Raw genomic sequence first — 22,297 nt, forward strand, 5'->3', positions numbered from 1 at the left:
TTTTACGTCTTCCTTACCGATTTGGATGCCTTTTATTTCTTTTTGTTGTCTGATTGCCTGTGTGTCCTTGTCTCCTTCCTTTCTACATGAGTACATTCTATTCCTCCAGCTTTAAGTGTAATTCCTGTGCTGACAGATCTTAAATTTTTATCTCTAGCCCAAACCTCTTCTACATGCCAGCCTCATATTTCTAATCCACCTACTTGACGTGTCCTTTTGAATATCTTAGAGGCTATGTCAAACTTAACATGTCTTAAACCGTTGAATCATGACTTCTCAAACAAAACTCAGACCACGTCACCTAAGTGGTGCTACCACCCATTGTTCGTGCCTAAAACAGTCTCCCTGGATCCTTCTTTCTCTCCTTTCCTCCAATAACCAATCCATAAGCAAATTGTGTTGTTTTAGCCTCCAAAATTTATCTTAAATCCCTCTACTACTTTCCATTTTTATTGCCACCACTCTGGGATAAAACACCACCATCTCTCAGCTTAACCACTGCAAGAGCTTCCTTTCTGTACACTACATTCCCACTTTTGCCCCCTTCAGTCCATGGTCCACACAACAGCCAGAGCCCATCATACCTTGCAGTACTTCAGTGCCTTCTGATTGCTCCTAGGTTAATTTTTATTTTATTTTATTTTATTTTCATTTCATTTTATTTTATTTTCATTATTGCTCCCCCCCCCCACATGCAAGGAGAAAAACTAAATTAAATTTTTTCCTAACCAGAGACATTAAATACTAGGAATAGATTTTATTGGGTGGGGTTAAGCTTTGGAGGGCTACAAACTATTTAAGATTTTTTCATCTCCTGAGAACCATTTTGCACCCCCTGGGTGGGCATTATTGCCCCCAATGAAAATGCACAGTCTAGATTTAGGGCTGCAAAATGTGGACTCAGTGCTTATTTTCATCTAGTTTCTCCTGGCAGTTATTGCTGTATTGCTTAGAGACATTTCCTACACTGTGTCCCAAAACCTATTTTCTTGTTTAATTTCTTGTTCCCCTAACTAGACTCTAAGCTTGTGATGGGACTATTCTGGACACTTAGCCCGCACTGATAGCACTGCCTTAGGAAAAGTGGCTCATCTATTGCACCATAAGTAATGGTGTCCCAGGGGGTTCCCCCCAAGTGACAAAAAAACAGACTTTCTCATTTCTCATACTTTGTCTCTAAAAAGGATGCAAGTGTTTATTGGTTGAATGTTAATTTGAATTTTTCCTTAACAGTTTTGATAAGCTACATTAAATTTTTAGTGTTTGCTTCAGTGAACATAGTTAGCTGTTGTAGTTTAGCTGTATTGATTTTTCCATATGAAACTTTTATTCTTTCTTCTGTACAGGTAGTGCAGTGGCATCTGTGGCTGTAGATCCCAGTGGCCGTCTCTTAGCCACAGGACAAGAAGATTCTAGCTGCATGTTGTATGACATAAGAGGAGGAAGAATGGTACAAAGTTATCACCCTCATTCCAGTGATGTTCGCTCTGTTCGATTCTCTCCTGGAGCTCACTACTTGCTAACAGGATCCTATGATATGAAAATAAAGGTGACAGACCTACAAGGTGAGGGAGATTGACCTCTTCCCTTGTTTGTAGTCTTTCCTATTCTATTTGGGATCTCTCTTTTAATCCATATATAACTTTTTTTAAATTTATTTTTAAAATTCCAGTATATTTAATGTACAGTGTTATATTAGTTTCAGGTATACAATATAGTGATTCAACAATTCTATATATCACCTGGTGCTCATCAAGATAATTGTATTCTGAATCTCCTTCACCTATTTCACCCATCCCCCCCGCCCCACCTCCCCTCTGGTAACCATCTGTGTGTTCTCTATAGTTATAGAGTCTGGTTTTTTTGGTCTCTTTTTCTTTGTTTCTTAAATTCCACATACAAGTGAAATCATATGGTACTTGTCCTTCTGTCACTGATTTATTTCACTTAGCATTATACCATTCGTCCATGTTGTTGCAAATGGCAAGATTTCATTCTTTTTTAAGGCTGAGTAATATTCCATTGTGTATATGTGTTAATATTCCATTGTTTGTGTGTATGGTGTGTATACTACATCTTATTTATATATTCATCTATTGATGGATATTTGGGTTGCTTCCATATCATGGCTATTGTAAATAATGCTAAAATAAACATAAGGGTGCATATATCTTTTTGGATTAGTGTTTTTGTATTCTTTGGGTAAATACCCAGTAATGGAATTACTGGATCATATGGTAATCCTATTCTTAATTTTTTGAGGAACCTCCATACTGTTTTCCACAGTGGCTGTACCAGTTTGCATTCCCACCAACAGTGCACAAGGGTTCCTTTCCTTTTTCTCCAAATCCTTACCAACACCTGTTGTTTCTTGTGTTTTTTATTTACCATTCTGACAGATGTGAGGTGATGCCTCATTGTGGTTCTGATTTGCATTTCTCTGATGGTTAATGATGTTGAGCATCTTTTCATGTGTCTGTTGGAGGCATGTCTGTTCATGTCATCTGCCCATTTTTAATTGGATTGTTTGGTTTTTTGGTGTTCAGTTGTGTAAGTTCTTTATGTATTTTATTTTTTTGTTGTTTATTTTATTTTTTAAAAAGATTTTATTTATTTATTTGACAGAGAGAGACACAGCGAGAGAGGGAACACAAGCAGGGGGAGTGGGAGAGGGAGAAGCAGGCTTCCCGCAGAGCAGGGAGCCCAATGTGGGGCTTGATCCCAGGACCCTGGGATCATGACCTGAGCCGAAGGCAGACGCTTAACGACTGAGCCACTCAGGCGCCCCTCTTTATGTATTTTAGATATTAACCCTTTATCAGATATGTCACTTGCAAATATCTTCTCCCGTTCCATAGGTTGTCTTTTTGTTTTGTTGATTGTTTCCTTTGCTGTGCAGAAGCTTTTTATTTTGATGTAGTCCCAGTAGTTTATTTTTGTTTTTGTTTCCTTTGCCTTAGAAGACATACCTGGAAAACTATTGCTACCCCCAATGTCAGAGAAATTACTGCCTGTGCTCTCTTGGATTTTTATGGCTATTTGGATCTTTTTGTTGTTGTTAATCTGGTGTAATCAACTTTAACATTTTTCAAATTTTAGTTTTATACTATTTACTGAACAAATTACTGGTACTGTATTGATGTGAATTATAGCAAATTATTAAACAAATCAAGTGTGAATAGTCTTATTAAGTAATTTTAAAACATTTGAAAGAATCAGCATTTATTACACTAAATCATTTTGAGTTCAGGGATGGTAGATGTTAAAATATGCATTATGGGGGCGCCTGGGTGGCTCAGTCGTTAAGCAACTGCCTTCGGCTCAGGTCATGGTCCCGGGGTCCTGGGATCGAGTCCCGCATCGGGCTCCCTGCTCCGCGGGAGGCCTGCTTCTCCCTCTCTCATTCCCCTGCTTGTGTTCTCTCTCTCTGTCAAATAAATAAATAAAATCTTTAAAAAAATAAAATATGCATTATGTACTCCTATTAGCTTCTACTTTAAGATACTTAGTGTATAATTGGTGTAATTATGTCTTCAGCATCTAGTTTTATTTTTAAATACTTAGTAAGCAAATATTTATTTTCTATCAACTAGGGACAGACAGATGAATAAGACAGGTAACTTCCTCCTTGATGGAGCTTACATTTTGGAGGTAAATAAAAAGTAAACAATAAATGATGTAATTTCAGGTATTGGTAAGTGCTATTAAAAACTTAGCGAGGTGGGAGAGAGTGTGTGGATGGAGAAGGCTATTTCAGGTAGGCTCGAGTAGGTCTCTTTAGGGAAGTGACATTTGCACAGAGACTTGAATGATAAGGCACAAGCCAGGCCAGGACGTGCTGAGGTAGGAGTGAATTCAGCATGTTCATGACACTGCAAGAAGCCAATGTGTCTGGGACTTAGAGAACTAGGGGAGGGAGAGACAAGAATAAATCAGAGGCAGGGTTTTATAGACATTTTTAAAAAGCATAATGGGAATCCTTTGGAATATTAAAAACAGGGAGTGATCTGATCTGATATCTGTTGATATCTGTTTAAAAGATAGTTTTGAGTTATGTAGGGAGAATGGATTATAAGTGTAACTATCAGGCTATTGGAATAGTTCAGGTGAGGGATGATGGTAGCTTGGACTAGGGTGGTAGAGGTGGAGGTGATAAGGAGTGACTGAATTTAGGATATAATTTTAATTTGTTTAGATTAAATTTAGGGAGTGAGAGGAATGCTGATTCCTAGGCTTTTGGCATGAGCAACCAGATGGTGCCATTAATTGGTAGGAGGAGGAACAGGTTTGGGCAAGAAAAGGAAGAGTTCGGTTTAAACAAATTAAGATGACTATCAGGCAATCAAGTGAGATGTCAAATAGCTGTTTGGATACTAGTCTGGAGCTCAGGTGAGAAGTCAAGGTTGGAGGTGAAATGTGTGAGTCATAAGTACACAAATGGCCGTGGTACCGTGGTACTAGATGAAGTTTCATAGGAAGTGGGTGTAAAGGGAACAGGAAATCTGAAGGCTGCCTCCTGGGAAAGGAGCAGCAAACCAGCAAAGGAGACCGAGGTGTAGTGGCACCAAAGTCAGGGAGAAGTCAAGTTGAGAGAGTTTAAAGGAGAGAATGGCAGCTATGTCCAATGTTGCTGTGTATATTTTACCGAATACTACTTAACATAGGTATTCAAGGACTTATCCCTGTTTAAACCTTTAAATGTATTTATGTAGTTTAGGACTTTGTATACTATAATGCCTTCAAGTTACCAGGAAGTCTGTGAAATCTATACATATACTTATTTTGTATTGTAAATCAGTGTCTCTCTTTTCCATTTAGGGGATCTCACTAAACAGCTTCCTATCATGGTGGTGGGGGAGCACAAGGACAAAGTGATTCAGTGCAGATGGCACACCCAGGACCTTTCCTTCCTGTCGTCCTCTGCAGACAGAACTGTAACTCTCTGGACTTACAATGGATAGAGTACACCCAGTGTCAGTCTATGCAGTGAAAGCACAGAGACTTCAGACTACTGAGTTGTGAAAATTACAAATTTGAAGAACATAGACTGATCGGAAAAGTGGCTTAGCACGAGGAGGCCCCTTATTACCATGTATCCCTTTGATAGGAACCGTTGGGTGGTGTTATTCTGCAGTGCTTTCAGTCTTCCATGTGAGCTCGTGCTGCTGTGACCTGCTATATGTAGTCTTGTTGCCAAAGTCTGCAGAAGAGCTCTTATGTTGTCAGTGTGCACTCCAAGTCAAGGTGGACGATGTGTTTACGGTTTAGTATTAAATGCATTCCTTGGTCTTTGCCTAAATAACAGTTTTATATACACATTGAAATTGAACTATAAGCATATTATTCCTGTAATGCAGCCAAGTTCTACACAGATTAAACATACGTGTTCAGAAATTACTTTTCTCACACTCCCATGATATTATATCACTTGTCAGCTAGAGGTCAGAATTTTATATGTCTCTCAAAAGTTACATGGTTATTTTCACTAAGGATCATTATGGAGTTTAAAGATGGATGGAAAACTGCTTCTTAGTTCATGATGTGGTATTGGCCTTTTCTTTTTTCTTAAACCCAGGGATATAATTACTATTATGTCACATTATTTTGTTTCAGGCTTAAAAGGTAAATATGTTTGCTTCAGAAACTTGTTAATTTCAATTTTTTGAATGCAACAAGATACCTCCCTTCTAAACTGTACTGTAGAAGCAGAGCGGCAGCGTTACATGATGCAACACTTGATGGTACAGTAAATTTACTGGCTCGTGTTTTTCCTCTTAAAATTAAAAACTTTGCCATAGACTATAGCATGATTTGAAATGCTATGTCTGCATGATAATTTAAAATGGAAAAATTTAAACTTTGCACTCCAAAAGCTTATTTGGATTTGTTTCTTGCACTGTTTTGTGTAATTCAGAATAATGATTTTATTTCTATGGCATTGTAGATCCTAACATTTATGTATCTTTATTTTCGTATTGTACAGTAATTTTACTTTAAATTATTAAATAGGCTATTTTATTTATTTCAAATGCGGTTGAGTTCTAATTATTGAACTGTCTGTGCACTGTATGTAGCAAGCATTTTTAATCTATTGTATACAAGTGGAAAGGATATTAGAAGTGTAACTGTGCTATTATTTCAATAAAGACCTCTTGACACCTAAAAATATTCCTGTTCCTCAGTGTCTGTGACTTTCAATTTAGAGTGTTACTTTTTCCAGCTTACTTGGAGGTGGTGTGGTCCAGTGGGTGAACCCCACAATCAATTTTTTTTTTAAGATTTTATTTATTTATTTGTCAGAGAGAGAGAAAGAGAGCACAAGGAGGGAGAGTGGCAGGCAGAGGGAGAAGCAGGCTTCCTGCTGAGCAAGGAGCCCAGTGTGGGACACGATCCTAGGACCCTGGGATCATGACCCGAGCCGAAGACAGACTCCTAACCGGCTGAGCCACCGAGGCGCCCCACCCCCAATCAATTTGTTAAATTTCTTTCTAAAGTTCTTCTAGTGGGGTGCCTTCCTAGCTCAGTTGGTGGAGTGTTTGACTCTTGATCTCCGGGTTGTGAGTTCGAGCCCCATGTTGGGTGTAGAGATTACTTAAAGTTCTTCTACTAACTTTTTTTTTTTGGTCTACTCTTTACTGTTATCTTCCCCACTACCATCACCAAAACCAAGCAGAATTTTTATTTCCTTTCCCCAAAAAGGTGCTGCTACCTCATTCCCAGGCAGATGAGGGAGGACAGGACTTCAGGCTGGAGCCACCATTTAAGTTCTCCCTCCTCCAGCCTGGAGCCGGGGAGGGGAAGTGACACATGGTGATGGATGGATGGGTGGAAAGAAGGATAAACCAACAAGAGGAAGTGGAATCAGGAAGGGCCTGCTGCAAGGAAAGTCCCCACTCTTTCCAGTCTTGCCTCTGGGGGTAGGAGAAGCATGACTGACCATCAGGGCCAGGGTGGTGCCGAGCTAGACCACAGCCCTTTGTGGGGTAGTCCAATAAACATCGTGGATTCTCAGCACCGCTGGTGCCTGGTGTTTCAAGGCTGCCGTGGCCACAGACACCTCTTGGACCTCTTGGTCTTGGTTCCCCAACAAGCCAGTGGTGGCAGGAAGAGATAGGAGGGGAAAGCTCCCCTGCCCTGGGAGCTTCACAGGCTGTAGCAGGAGTGTAGCCAGCCTGGGGTGGAGGCAGCTGGATCTCGGGAGTGGCTAACCCACACATCATAGATGCTCTTGTTGGGTGGCACCCCCTGGAAGAGGGCATCTAGATCCCGGAGCAGCCCTGGGGGGCCATGAGTTTCAGGGGCCACCCCCCAGTAGGCTGAGCTGGTTGAAGGTGGGCACTGGGGACAGGATGTGGGTGGTAGTGGAGCTAAGGGCATTACCACATTGGGAGTGTAGATGGGCAAGTAAGAGGTGGGCAGCTGCCCCCAAAGTGAGGCCCTGTGACTCCCACTGGACAGTCCCCCAGGATCTGGAGGACCCCGCAGTAAGTGGAGGGGCCAGGCTCTGTGCCTGGGGAGAGGGGCGAGGGCCTGCTGGTTCCGCCCTGGGAAGTCTCCGCATCTGCTCTCCTGGGCCCGGGAAGGGGGCAGAGGGGCCACAGAGGCCTCTCAGAGGGCAGGGGTGGAGTGGGCATCACCTTCTCCCCAATGTGCCCAGAGCCTGCCGGACCTGGGCTGCTTCGTGGTGCCCCCTCCCTGGGGTCCCCTAACAAAGACTCTATGCTGAAGCCCTCACTGGGTGGCGGCTGGGGACTGGGCGGCCGGTAGGGCCAGCCGTGCAACACGTAGGGACCCAGGTCCTTGGCGAAGTCTCCGCGCACGCCCCCGCTCTGCCAGCGCCGGCACAGGGCCGTGTTCTGCAGCCGCAGCGTCTCGGCCGGGATCAGGCTCACGTCGACTGCCCAGAAGTTGCCCTTGGCCTGGGGTTTCGCTGGATCTTTAGACACCTTGCGGAAGCATCGGTTGGAGGAGAGGTTGTGGCGGATGGAATCCTTCCAGCCCTCGTTGTCTTCCTTGAAGAAGGGGAATGGGGCCTGGACCTGACGGATGATCCGGGCCAGCTTCAGCCTGCGAGAGGGTGCGGCCTGGATCACCAAGGCAATCATGGCCAAGTAGGTGTAGGGGGGCTTGTCATGCCGCAGGTATCTCTTCTTCCTCCTCCTGGGGGGCTGGGAGGACGACTCCGACCCAGGGTGGGTTGCTGCAGGGTCCCATGCAGGGGGAGGCAGGCACCGTGGGCAGGGGCCTGGCACCGTGGGCAGGGGCCTGGCCCCGTGGAGGCAAGGCAATGGGGCACTGTGGTGAGGTAAGGCTGGGGGCCTGAGGCCCTCTACAAACTTACTTTTTAACACTTGGGCAACTGCCTGACTTTTATGTGTCCCCTGTCTGTCTTACTCAAGATCTAAAGAACTTTCCATCCTGGATATATTGTGAAAGTTGATTAATAAAAGTCCAGCAAAATATATAAATTGTAAATTAGACAACAAAGATGTTGAACTGAGTGCTTTAGAAAGAAATGAAATCATTCCCCGGGGCGCCTGGGTGGCTCAGTCATTAAGCGCCTGCCTTCGGCTCAGGTCATGATGCCAGGGTCCTGGGATCGAGCCCCACATCGGGCTCCCTGCTTGGTGGGAAGCTGGCTTCTCCCTCTCCCACTCCCCCTGCTTGTGTTCCCTCTCTCACTGTGTCTCTCTGTCAAATAAATAAATAAAATCTTTAAAAAAAAAAAAGAAATCTCATTAGTTGTAGTTGTGTATATTCAGTAGATACACAGTTTTCCTACCTTTGCAGAGGGGAATTCTGCTAAAAGTATGCCACGGTCTCCTCTTCAGTTTACTTTCATGCTTAATTTCGTACATTGCAGATATTACAGCAGGCCATTAGTGTTGTTTAAAACTAGGAAAAAAGCATTTCTTGATACAGACCAGCTCAACTTCATGGTAAAAAAAAAAAGTTCATAAAATTATTCTACCTTCAAGGAGAGAACTTTAAGATCCTCCTATATATGGGGTATGGAATTCATTTTGCAGTGCATGAGAAAATAATAAGCACTAGAAATTATATTACTTATTGTAATAAATATCCGGTTGCATATGTTCTTTTTCCCATGCTTCCACACTGTCTTCTCCATGGAGGTGAATAGATTCTTGGAGGTTCATGTGGAAGAGAAAGTAAGAGAACTGAAGTATCTACTACATTCTCTGAACCCTTCTCAGTGGGGGTATGGGGAAGGAGAATAGGGATGAGGGGGTGCAGAAATCCTTAGCTCCTCCCCACAGAAGTGTCAGGTGTCTGATTTAAATTTTATTTAAAAATTTTTTTTAATTGTAATAAGCCAAATGACATAATCAACAGAGAGAAAATACAACCCACGAAATGGGAGAAAATATTTGCAAATCATATATGGGATAAAGGATTAATATCCAGAATATATAAGAACTACAGCACAAAAACAACCAAAAAAACCAACCAGATTAAAAAATGGGCAAAGTATTTGAATAGACATTCTCCAAAGAAGACAGACAAATGACCAATAAGCACATGAAAAGATGCTTAACACTACTCATCGTTAGGGAAATGAAAATGAAAACCACAATGAGATACCACATCATACCCATTAGGGTGGCCATTATCAAAAACACAAGATAATATGTAGTGGCAAGGATGTGGAGAAATTGAAACTCTTGTGTACTACTGATGGCAATGTAAAATGGTGTAGCCACAATGGCAAGGGAGAGGCCACTACCCTAACTCCATCTAATCCCCAGGCTCTTAGACTGAAATAATGCCCAAGTTCAAACAATGAAGAACAAAGCTAAAAGCCGAAGTGAAAAGATTATTTAAAAAAGAGAAGCCTCCCACTTCAGTTCAAGCTAATTATACCTCCCCCTCTGCCACCGTCACCAGAAAGAGTGGTTATTCCTTCCACAGACAACACCCCTTAGCAGAAGCTGGCTGAGATCAAACTGGAACTTCAAATCTCCCAATATCAAAGATACAGTAAAACTTAGGACACAGAGAGTGTGGTCTGTATACAGCTGGTGCCAGAACTGCATGGCCCAGAGTTTAGGAAGTCTTGAAAGACATCATCTCTCCATACCATTATTGCCACCAAGAACTTCACAGTCTAAAACAACAGTTTTGCATTTTGGAAAGTGAATTCTGCAAACTCTAGGAGGCACTGAAGACCATCTTGGAAAACTCGTCCTTGTCCAAGCTGTGGTCAAATGTGTCACACAAGTGGTCGATTTAGCAATGTGCCTGCCTATGTTCTAACCATCCCTGGAGAATCCCAAGCTGTACTTCCTCCCATACTGCCACAGCCAGCCACCCACCTTCTCCCTCTGACCCTCTTCCCTCTCATGCTCTCTGTCTCTCATTCTCTCTCTCAAATAAATAAATAAAATCCTTAAAAAAAAAAAGTATTTCATCCTGTAAAACTAATGCATTAAGTGCTATAAACTTGATCAGTAAAAAAGACCCTCTAGATTTGATTTCTGTTCACTATAAACAATCAAGAGTTAGACCATCCACCATCCAAACCCAGTTATTTTCCAAAAGGATTTGAAGCAAAATGTCCAAAGTAACCTTAAAAATTAGAATGTATCATTTCTTTTTTTTTTAAGATTTTATTTATTTATTTATTTGACAGAGAGAGACACAGCGAACACAAGCAGGGGGAGCGGGAGAGGGAGAAGCATTCTCCCCGCGGAACAGGGAGCCCGATGTGGGGCTCGATCCCAGTGTTTCAGTGTTTATCTGAAATTCAAGTTTAACTGGGGCATTCTGTGTTTTATTTGGCAACCCTATGTAAGTCAGACTCCTACAAAATTGCCAAGTATTTCTGGGAACCCCCCCCCCCGTTTGTCAGATATATGTACTTAGCAGTGGACATACTATAGCTTCAGCCAAGATCACCATTACTAATGTATTAAGTATCACGAAGGAAGGGGACCTGTCATTAGGGTGAATGTGACTGAAGGCACAGGATTAGCTTTGAAGCTGATAACCTCCACTGTAATTCCAAGAATAAGGATAGCAGAGCCTCATGGATAGGAAACAAGGGGTTTTGATCTTGACTGAACTTTTGAGCCTGACAGGAAGCAGTTACATAGATGATATCCTTGAAATATCCCCTGGTTAGCATAGGCTAAAAAAGATATTTTAGTAACTTCTCAGAAATACCTATTTTGCTTTGAGATGTCAAGAAATGCAGAAATACTGCTTTGAGATGCCAAATAGAGTATTGTGGGAAGTCACCAGACTGAAAAACAGACCTGGGAATGATGTTTTGTTCTTATGAGACCCACATTTATGTTTACAACACATTTATGAATGAAAATTAAACAGATAATGAAGTTAAGAAACATATGATTCTAGTTTTTTTTTTTTTTTTTTAAAAAACCTGCTAGCTACATTTATATTATGCAAGAATAAAGGGAATGGTCACTGAGAATAAAACATTTGAGTATCTGTAACAATATTTTATGGGGCACTTATAATGTTTGTAATATTAATAAACCATCTTGTACGTCTCAATTTAATTTAAATGATGTGATGATTTGATCATTCTTGTGGAATAATGGTTCATAAAAAATGCTATAGAATAAAGAAATGCTATAGAAATCCTATAAATACTTGTAAAGCTGCTATTGCCATTGTATCAGTATTAAAAGGTGTTCTACCTTGCATCTTTTACTAATTTTTATAACAGGCTTTATATTGTTTCCATTTGAGAATCCTGTAAATGCTACGGCTTCATTAAACTGTTGCTAATCATATAAAAAAATGGTTCAGCCACTGTAGAAAACAGTATGGTGGTTTTCAAAAAATTAAAAATATAAGTACCATATGACCCAGCAATCCCACTTCTGGATACATACCCCAAAAAACTGAAAGCAGAGTTTGAAGAGACATTTGCACACTCACGTTCATAGCAACATTACAATAGCCAAAAGGTGAGAAGTCCATCAACAGATCAATGGATAAACAAACCGTGGTACACAATACAATGAAATATTATTCAGCCTTTAAAAGGGAAAGAAATTTTGACAAGTTACAACAGGGATGAGACTTGAGAAACATTACACCCAGTGAAATAAGCCAGCCACAAAAAGACAAATGCTTAAGTACCTCGTGTGGTCAAATTCATCGAGATACAAAATAGAACGGTGGTTGCCAGGGGCCAGGGAAGGGCGGAGGGCGGGAACGATGAATTGTTGTTTACATGGGTAGAGTTTCAGTTTTGCAGGATGAAGGAGTTCTGGAGCTGGATGGCGGTGATGGTGGCACAATATGCTGTGGATGACCCTGAACTGTATACTTAAAAATGGTTAAGGTGGGCGCGTGGGGAGGGTCGTGCGCGCGCCAGGGCGCTGCGGGAGAGCCCTCGGAGGGTGGTCGCGGCGGCTCGACCCCGCACTGCCGCACCAGGGCGGAGGAGGAGCTCGGGGCTCGGAGGAAAGAGAGGCTGGCCGAACTGCAGGCGAAGCATGGGGATCCTGGCGATGCAGCACGACAGGAAGCAAAGCACAGGGAAGCTGAAATGAGCAGCAGTATCGTAGCCCAAGTCCTGGATCAGTCAGCCCGGGCCCGTTTAAGTAACGTAGCCCTTGTAAAGCCCGAAAAAACGAAAGCAGTAGAGAATTACCTCATACGGATGGCAAGATATGGACAACTAAGTGGGAAGGTATCAGAACAAGGTTTAATAGAAATCCTTGAAAAAGTAAGCCAACAAACAGAAAAGAAAACCACAGTTAAATTCAACGGAAGAAAAGTCTTGGACTCTGATGAAGAGGACGATTATTGAAATTTAAGATGTTTAGAGACTGGAACTTAATGGAACAGTTCTAGGACAGATAATACTGGGTAGAAGTGAAGATCTGATTGTTTACTTTGTTGTCGATATGTCTTTTAAAAAAATAAACTTGTGGGGCGCCTGGGTGGCTCGGATGGTTGGGCGACTGCCTTCGGCTCGGGTCATGATCCTGGAGTCCCGGGATCGAGTCCCGCATCAGGCTCGAGTCTGCTTCTCCCTCTGACCCTCACCCCTCATGCTCTCTCTATCTCATTCTCTCTCTCAAATAAATAAATCTTTAAAAAAATAATAATTCTTTTAAAAAAATAAAATAAAAAAATAAACTTGTTATGCAAAAAAATGGTTAAGGTGGTAAACTTTGTCAGGTGTATCTTTTTTAAATTTTTAAAAAGATTTTATTTATTTATTTGACAGAGAGAGACAAAGCGAGGGAAGGAACATAAGCAGGGGGAGTGGGAGAGGGAGAAGCAGGCTTCCCGCTGAGCAGGGAGCCCTGATGTGGGGCTGGATCCCAGGACCCTGGGATCATGACCTCAGCCGAAGGCAGGCGCTTAATGACTGAGCCACCCAGGCACCCCTCAGGTGTATTTTACTTTAAAAAAAAATTGTAATAAGCAACATGCACACCAAGTGTACCTTATACACCAAATTTTAACACACTTAAGTTTGTTGCCAAGAATTCTTGTGTACACTTCTCATTTCCTCCTAGTGTGTAAAATCATTTCCTCTTTGGAGAGTTTTCTGAAATTGCAAGGCCAGCAGTTAAAAACAAAAACAAAACGAAATTTATTATTTCCAACTAAAGCAGAATGTAGCTCGTCCCCCCACACCCCAAATACAGGACTGCCGTTGTCGTTCATTATACCCTACTTAAATAATTATTGCAAATGTTACACATTCGGACTTGCAAAATAAATCAATACCAAGGAAACAAGTTTAGTATTCGCATATATTTGGCTTCCTTGTACGAGTTCATTCGTAGACCGTTCCACTGATCAAAATAAGAACGTCCTGGCCTAAAGCAAGCCCCCAGAGCCCGGCCCCGCCCCCTCGGCGGGCCAATCAGACGCACGCCGGGGAAGGACGCACGGCTGCCAGCCGAGCGAGTCGATGAGGACGCGCGAGACGCCCCGCGCCCGCTGAAGCGCTCGAGCGCCCCGGCAGGCGGCTCGCCATCTTTTTCAGCTGGAGGGGTAGGTGTCTTTCTTTCCCAGACGCAGGTTGGCGACTGGGCCGTGAGTCGGCGCGGTCGGGTGTCTGTGCGGCGGCGGGCGGCGGGCGGCGTGGGCAGGGGAGGCCGCGGACGCCGCCCGGGGCGGGGGCCGCGCTCTCCGGGGTTTCGGGGCGCCTCGCGGCGCTGCGGGTGCCAGGACGAGCGGGCGACTGGCCGCCTTATCTTCGGGTGCAGCGCGGCTGCTGTCGCGCGTTCCACGGTTCAAAGAGCGGCCTAGGGAGAGGGACAAGCAAGTGCAAAGCCAGACCCGAGCGAACGCCGAATTTTTGTGGGCTTTAGTTATCTCGGAAAACTTTACGCAGAATTTGGCAAACGGCGTCAGCGGAATAGCTCGGATTCGGTTGGAGTGAATTTTTTTTGAAACTCTAAATCTGATTTGAATGTAAAGAAGTTAGAGATTCAGGTTTATGGGTGGGTGGTGAAAAACAATTCATATTTTGTCCGTGGCCGTGGTTATGAAAGTGTGGTCCCCAGATTAGCGTCATCATCCTTTGGGAAGTTGTTAGCAGTGCCCGTTCGCAAGTTTGAGAGCCCGGGCTCCAGCCAACTACACGTCGGCGAACGGACCAAATTGCAAACTCCTGACTTTTGTGCCATGCAACTTCTAGGTTCATACGGAATTTGACTCGTTATACACGTGTAATTCATCGAAATCAGATACTTTTTTTTCTGTGCCGATTTCCACTCAGCTGGGACTTTCCTTGATCTCAGTCTTTCTTGGTAGCTCTCCACTCAGTTTACTTGTTTTCCTAATCTGTAAAATGAAGGTAACCGTACTACTACCGAGAGCTTTTGGAGAATTGAATGAATGAATGTATGTAACAGTTTTTGGCACATAGTAATCAAACACCGCTATTATTTTATATAATTTTGATATTAGTGTCAAAGCCTGAAATAGATGAGAAAGGTGATTAAAAAGTAAGAAGTAGGGGAGAGAGCTTATTAGTAACTGCCAAGTAGTAGAATCACAGGTGCCCCCGTTAAACTAAACCAACACAGGATGCTTACTTTTCCTAAACACTTTGCTGCTCAGGGTGTGGTCTGTGGGCCAACATCTCTGCCATCACCAGGAGCTGTTAGAAATGCAGAATCTCAGGCCCACTTCAGACTTAGTCAGAGGCTGTTTCTAACAAGATCCCGGGCAGGTTTAGATGCAGTTTTACTTGGAGGAAGTGTGAGATCAGCTGTAAGATTTCTCAAGGAGTTCCAGCCTTCAGTGACCAAGGGGATTTGGCAGGAGGACTTAAATTTGAGGCTGGTTCCACTTCTGCCTCACGTCCTGGTCTTCCATCGTTTCTTCAGTTCCTAGTCCTGGATAAGTTCTGCATCTGCTGATCATTACTGGAGAAAGTAAGGTAGCTTAATAACATGACTGTGGGAGTCATAGTCAAAACTCAGCTGCTTGAAGAGTTTTTGATTCATCTCCCTTTGTATAATGCTCCCTATAGAGCTGTTTTCCCAGATCTCTATTCCCCATCCTAGCTTCTTGACCCACAGTGCCACTCCTGGCTTTCCAGTGGACCATTTCACCGTCTTCTTGATATCGGGTAGTAAAGTGAATTTTGTCAGCTTCTCTTCTTTTTGCTTTAGAACCTTTCTTTCCACCCCTCCTTATTCATTTCTGTTTTGAAGGAGTGTAAAACCTTGTTGCCTCTGAAAAGCCTTTTCTATAGCCTTGATTTCATACTCTGCCATCTCAGAGCTTCTGCTCAGTTCAGAGACTCCCTTTATCAACTTAGTTCTTCACTGCTTAGAATTAGGCTTCTCCCTGTCAACGGACTAAGCAATCCAACGGCTTTTTTTTTTCCCCCAGACTTAATTTTTTTCAGCTTCTCTAAAGTATTTTATATAGTTGACTAATGCCTCTTTCAAATTAAGCACCTCTTGGTCTCTACACATTGCATTTTTTAGTTTGTGTTCTGCTCTCGATAGTCTTAACTGCCTTCTCTTTTGTTTGGGTCTTCTTAAGATTTTATTCCTTAGTTGAACTCCTTCCCCATCCTCCCCTCCCCCCACCAAAATATACAGTCATCCAGTATTTCTCTCTAGAGCGCGACAGGGATCCTAGGATACTTTTCCCACTGTTATTGTTACTTAGCATTTTGGTTTTTACATTTTTAAACATAAAAAGTTGTGGGGTTTTGGTTTTTTTTTTTTTTTAACTATCAGTAGTTGACTTCATTTGTCAATATATTTGACCAGTTCCTTTGCTCATCATTGTTTCTTTTACTCACACCTTTTATTGATGTTAAGCTTCTTTAATATGTCAAGAGTCTATGGGTTGGAGACTTTCTTAGTCTTTTATGTCTGAAGAAATCTGTGTTAGTTTGCTATGGCTGCCATAACAAAATACCACAGACTGATGTCTTAAACAACAGAAACTTCTTTTTTCTGGAGGGAAAAGATTCTGGAGGCTGGAAATCCAAGATCAAGGTGTCAGCAGGGTTGGTTTCTTTTGAGGCCTCTCTCGGCTTGTAGATGGTCGCCTTCTCCCTGTGTCTTCACATCAGCTTTCCTCTGACCTGTGTCCAGATTTCTTCTTATAAGGACAGTAGTCATAGTGGATTAGGGCCCATGCAAATGACTTCATTATAGCTTAATTACCTCTTTGGAGACACTATCTCCAAATAGAGTCATATTCTGAGGAACTGGAGTATAGGACTTCAACATAAGAATTTTGGAGGAATACAGTTCAAACCATAACAATATCTCAATTAGTCTTTCCCATTTAAAAAAAAAAAACTTTCGTAAAATGTGAAATATATATACAGAAAAGTATATAATATATAAGTGTCCATCTTAGCAAATTATTAAAAAGCATACACCCATGTGCCTACCTTCTAGATTAAGAAATAGAATACTGTCGGGGTGCCTGGGTGGCTCAGTCGTTAAGCGTCTGCCTTCGGCTCAGGTCATGATCCCAGGGTCCGGAGATCTAGCCCCACATTGGGCTCCCTGCTCAGCGGGAAGCCTGCTTCTCCCTCTCCCCCTCCCCCTGCCTGTGTTCCCTCTCTTGCTGGTCTCTCTGTCAAATAAATAAAATCTTTAAAAAAAAAAAAGAAAGAAATAGAATACTGTCAGTATCCCAGAAATCTTCCAGAGCTTTTTCCCTCATCTCATTCTTGATCTCAGAGAGAAAGATTTCAAGTATAGTGTTTACCTGTAGTACTCTATCTGGCAAGATTTTCTTTTATTTCTGGTTTGCTAAGTGTTTTAGTCATAAATAATTTATCCTGTTTCATTCTTAATTTGGGGGGCCTTCTCTTTTTCTTAATGTTGCTATGTGTTTATCAATTTTTTTTAGTCATTTCAAAGAATTAACTTTTGGTTTTATCTTTATTACAAGTTTGTGTCCCAATTTATTCTACTCCTGTTTATTTTTTATTTATTTTTTATTTTTTTTAAAGATTTTTTTTATTTATTTGACAGAGACACAGCGAGAGAGGGAACACAAGCAGGGGTGTGGGAGAGGGAGAAGCAGGCTTCCCGCTGAGCAGGGAGCCCGATGTGGGGCTCAATCCCAGGACCCTGGGATCATGACCTGAGCCGAAGGCAGACGCTTAACGACTGAGCCACCCAGGCGCCCCTTACTCCTGTTCATTTTTGTACTGAATCCTTTCAGTGGTTCTTTTTCAGGCCTGAGGTAGTTTCCTGCTATGTGTGCACTGATCCGCACCTTGCTGAAGACTCAAGGTGGAGTGTTCTCAGACCAATTCTCTGACACAGACTGGATGTCCTACAGTTCAGTTCTGACACTATGTGCCCAAAATAGTGCACACCCTCACAAGTTAAGGGCAGAGTTCTATGCAAGACTGCTTCCATGACACACGTCTTGGGGTCCATCTGCACTTGTGACCGACTGGCTATAGATTAGGGGGATCCCACAACTCTGTCAGGTTGGATAATTCACTGGAATGACTTACTGGAAGAACTCCCTGAAAGCACTATACTTAGTTTTATTAGAAAGGATATAGATTGGGATCAACCAAATGAAGAGACACACAAGGGCAGTCTGTGGAGGAAGTTTCTGTGTCCTTTCTTCATAGAATCCAGGCATGTCACTTTCCTGGCACATCCATGTGTCACCAACCAGCTTCTCTGAGCCTCAGTGTCCAGAGTTTTTATTGGGGTTTCAGTATGTGGGCATGACTGATTACATCATTGGCTGAGTGATTGAACTTGGTGACCACTTTCCTTACTTCCTTCCCCTGAGGTTTGATGGTTGAAAGTTCCAACCTTCTAATCATGTGCCTGGTCTTTCTCATGACCATCCCCAACCCGAAGCTACCTTGGGGCCCAGCAGAGTCACGTCAGTAGCATCTCATCACAAAAGACACTGCTGTCACTCAGGAAATTCCTATGGTATTTGAAGGAACTGGGGTCGAAGACCAGATATCCTTTTATATTGCAGGCACCCTCTGCAGATGTCTGGAGTTCTGTCTCTCTGCAGCTTTCTCTTGCCTCAGTCTCCTCAGATTCTCAGCTCTGTTTCCACAGGGGCTTTCTGGGCTCTGCCTGAGTTCCCTCTTCCTGTGCCCATGGCCTGGAAACTGTTAAGGCAGTAAGCTGGGGCAATGGAAGGGCTGTCTGTGTGTGTTTTCCATTTTTCAGAGACCATTATACTTGCTTCCTGGTGTCCAGTGTCTTGAAAACTGTTGTTCCCTAGACTTTGTGCAGAGGTTTCGGTTGTTCAGGCAAGAGGGTACACCTGGCCCCTGTTACTTCATTTTGATCGGATGTAGGAGCCCTAGGAGTGCTTTGGAGTGTGGGGTTACTACGTCATCTTGATCTTCCTGCTGTTCTTTGAATGCTTCAAATTTTCTCCCCGCTCTGATCTTTTTTTTTTTATTTTTTTTTTTAAGATTTTATTTAATTATTTATTTGAGACCGAGAGAATGAGAGAGAGAGAGCACATGAGAGGGGGGAGGGTCAGAGGGAGAAGCAGACTCCCTGCCGAGCAGGGAGCCCGATGCGGGACTCGATCCCAGGACTCCAGGATCATGACCTGAGCTGAAGGCAGTCGCTTAACCAACTGAGCCACCCAGGCGCCCCACCCCGCTCTGATCTTTATGCTTGCTGTATCTACTCTCTGGATGTTCTTTTCCCAAGTCTTCCTAAGGTTTGCTTTTTATCATTTGTCTGCTTAAATGTTGTGGTTATCTACTGCTGTGTGACAAACCACCTCCAAGTTTAGAGGCTTTAAGCAACCATTTTATTATATTTCATGATTCTGTGGGCTTATGGATCTTGACTCATCTGCATAGTTCTTTTATTCCACGTGATGTTGGCTGGGTCGCAAGTCTGTTACCATGGGATTGACCTGGGACTGCCAGGATGGCTCATTCACATGGCCGGCTGTTGAGGTTGGCTGCCAGCTGGGAGCTTAGTGTGCCCTCTGCACATGGCCTCTCTGTGTGGCCAGGCCTTCTCACAGCATGGCAGCTGAGAGCAAAGAGCAGGCGTTCCAAAGTAGAAGCAGCTAAACCTCATATAGGCCAAGCCAGGCCCAGAACCAACACAGCATCGCTTCTACCACAATATTTTGGCTAAATATTGTGAACCTATGCGAAACCTTTGCTTGTAAGAAGATGGTGACAGAAATGTCATCCGTTTTTTTTTTTTTTTTAAAGACTTTATTTATTTATTTGACAGAGAGAGACACAGTGAGGGAGGGAACACAAGCAGGGGGAGTGGGAGAGGGAGAAGCAGGCTTCCCGCCAAGCAGGGAGCCCGATGCGGGGCTCGATCCCAGGACCCTGGGATCATGACGTGAGCAGAGGGCAGATGCTTAACGACTGAGCCACCCAGGCGCCCCTCATCCCAGTTTTGAAAGAGGAATTGCATTCCACTGTTGAACTGGGTAAGGGCATATGACTGAGCACCTTGACGATGTGTCTGTGTTTTTGACAAAAATTAGACACTCTGCAAAAGGGACTTTCCTAGCAACTGACATACCTAGAAAACAATTATAAATTGTAATATCTTTCAATTATAATTCTTGGTAAACAACTGATGTTAGGTATCTTATACTTCCTCCTTTTTCTTATAAAAACCCCTTTTTCCCTGCAGTGGGCCACAATTTGGGTTGTTCCCCAAATTGCAATTCTAAACCCCAAATAAATGCTTTAATTTTACTGGGGCGCCTGGGTGGCTCAGTTGGTTAAGCGACTGCCTTCAGCTCAGGTCATGATCCTGGAGTCCTGGGATCGAGTCCCGCATCGGGCTCCCTGCTCCGTGGGGAGTCTGCTTCTCCCTCTGACCCTCCCCCCTCTCATTCTCTCTGTCTCTCAGTCTCCTTCTCAAATAAATAAATAAATTTAAAAAAAAATTTTAAAAAATGCTTTAATTTTACTTCAGTTTTTCCTCTTTTCATGGTTGACAGTGGTCACAGGGTCAGCCCAGATTCAGGAGGAGGGACAGTAAACTCCATCTCTCGATGGGGACTTGATGGAATTTGTGGCTATCTTTAATCTCTGAGGCCTTCCCTAAAATACTCAACATTGCCTAATCCATCCTGCCATTGTCCTGCTTTATTTTTTTCATACGGTGTATCACTATCTGAAATTATATCTATTTTTTTGTCAACTTATGTCTCATCTTGTCCCCTACCCCCATGTGCCCCTCCCCACCATGTATCTTCTTAAAACCTGGCTGGGCTAGTTTCCTGGTATCCCTGTCAGCTAAGACAGTGCCCAATACCCAGTAGGTATTTAGTAAATGTTGAACAAATGAATGCTGAACTTTTCCCCAACACCATGTTCTCCTTCTGAATTTCTTTTGAAGTTAATAATACCACCTTTTTGTTGTTGGTCAGCCTAGAAATCTTGGCCATGCTTACCATCTTCTCCTTTCCTTACGTGCATTCTGTGGCTGAGGCCTGTAGAACTAATCTTCAGAATGCAGTTCAGCCTCCTTTGGCTATTTCACCTTCCTTGTAGGACTCTCTGAGTCCAGTTTTTCCCTGATTCTGTACACTTAGTGCTACTTTTATTTTCCCCCAATGTGGCTCCCACGCATTCAGAGCTACTGCTAGCAGATGAGGTTGGCCGTGGGCCTCATCACCCCAGCCTACCTTGTCATCCAACCATCTCCCAGCCCCACCACGTCCATCCTCGAATTTACAGTTTCGAAGATTCACTTTGCTCCTTTGCCTCCTCACCTTGCCCTCTTAGCATGTTACCCACACTTCCCTGTCTGTTTCCCATGCCCGTTCCTCCATGAAGTGGTGCCAGTTTCTTCCAGTCAGATGAGCTTGCTTCATCCTTTGAACCTCTAAAACCCTGTGAATCCCTGTGTGGCTTTGACCATTTGCATTTGCTGCTTGACATTTATTGTGTGTCTCTCCTGCACCAGCCACCAGGCTAGGTGTTGGTCTTGGAGAGGTGGAGGGGGCAAGATGGAGAGTCGTCACGACGGTGAATTCTGATTGGAGTAGGGTGTTACTTTCCCCTGGAAAAGTTCACGTCATAGCACAGTGGTTTTCTACCCTTGCTGTGTATTGGAACCACCTGAGGCGCTTTAAAAATCCCAGCACCTGGGTCCCACCCTTAGAGATTCTGATTTGCTTGATCTGGGATGTGGCCAGAAGATTGAGACTTTTAGAAGCTCGCCAGGTGATTCTTTTTTTTTTTTTTTTTTAAGATTTTATTTATTCATTTGAGACACAGAGATACAGAGAGCATGAGCAGGGAGAGAGGCAGAGGGAGAGGGAGAAGCAGGCTCCCCACTGAGCCAGGAGTCCGACGCAAGGCTCGATCCCAGGACCCTGGGATCATGACCTGAGCCGAAGGCAGACGCTTAACCATCTGAGCCACCCAGGTGCCCCTCGCCAGGTGATTCTAATGCACAGCCAAGCTTGACAGCCACTGTGTCAATGGGAGAGCCTGACAATACGTGGCTAATTTCATTGTGTGTTGTGCTAGACGAATAAACAGAGCACGCTGGGAGCACAAAGGAGGAGTGTGTGATACAGCCTGGAGTTACTTTTTTTTTTTAAGATTTTATTTGTCAGGGAGAGAGAAAGAGAGTGCGTGAGCACAAGCATGGGGAGCAGCAGAGGCAGAGGGAGAAGCAGACTCCTTGCCAAGCAAGGAGCCTGATGCGGGACTCCGTCTCAGCACCCTGGGATCATGACCTGAGCCGAAGGCAGACGCTTAACCAACTGAGCCACCCAGGTGTCCCTGGAGTTACTTTTATTTTTACATTATTTTTACTTTCTCACTTGGGAATTCCCTTACCTGATTTTT

General features: G+C 43.4%; 4 protein-coding genes and 1 pseudogene across 10 annotated transcripts in view; 4 read left to right on the forward strand and 1 right to left on the reverse strand.

Moving 5' to 3' along the window:
* Positions 1-6,168, forward strand: part of WDR47 (WD repeat domain 47) — a 56,788-nt gene extending 50,620 nt beyond the window's left edge. For all 6 annotated transcript variants that reach the window (XM_064588716.1, XM_064588713.1, XM_064588712.1 and 3 more), the window contains 2 exons: positions 1,347-1,565; positions 4,819-6,168. In XM_064588716.1, the coding sequence (XP_064444786.1) occupies positions 1,347-1,565; positions 4,819-4,961 (362 nt within the window). In that variant the 3' untranslated portion in view covers positions 4,962-6,168. The remainder of the gene's footprint in view (positions 1-1,346; positions 1,566-4,818) is intronic.
* Positions 6,169-7,143: 975 nt separating this feature from the next.
* On the reverse strand, positions 7,144-8,214 carry LOC123858287 (forkhead box protein H1-like). Its single transcript, XM_045895382.2, is given in 3 exon segments — positions 7,144-7,511; positions 7,514-8,193; positions 8,195-8,214. Coding segments are annotated over 3 exon segments (1,068 nt in total).
* A 1,570-nt stretch (positions 8,215-9,784) lies between these two features.
* LOC123858288 (proline-rich protein 11-like) lies at positions 9,785-10,403 on the forward strand (annotated as a pseudogene).
* A 1,846-nt stretch (positions 10,404-12,249) lies between these two features.
* Positions 12,250-13,109, forward strand: LOC123858289 (programmed cell death protein 5-like). Its single transcript, XM_045895383.3, has one exon. The coding sequence runs from the start codon at positions 12,329-12,331 to the stop codon at positions 12,806-12,808; it is 480 nt and encodes a 159-aa protein (XP_045751339.1). The 5' UTR covers positions 12,250-12,328; the 3' UTR covers positions 12,809-13,109.
* A 762-nt stretch (positions 13,110-13,871) lies between these two features.
* Positions 13,872-22,297, forward strand: part of CLCC1 (chloride channel CLIC like 1) — a 38,904-nt gene continuing 30,478 nt past the window's right edge. Inside the window, exon 1 of one of the 2 annotated variants that reach the window (XM_045897057.3) lies at positions 13,872-14,010. The gene's annotated coding sequence lies outside the window, so the exon portion shown is untranslated. Of the gene's footprint in view, positions 14,011-14,034; positions 14,053-22,297 lie in introns of those variants that run through there. The other variant, XM_045897061.3, reaches the window with a different exon arrangement.

Source organism: Mirounga angustirostris, unplaced genomic scaffold, assembly GCF_029215605.1.
Source record: "Mirounga angustirostris isolate CCGP_5_RB_7025 unplaced genomic scaffold, mMirAng1.0.hap1 SCAF_4, whole genome shotgun sequence".
In the NCBI taxonomy this organism is placed as follows: Eukaryota; Metazoa; Chordata; class Mammalia; order Carnivora; family Phocidae; genus Mirounga; species Mirounga angustirostris.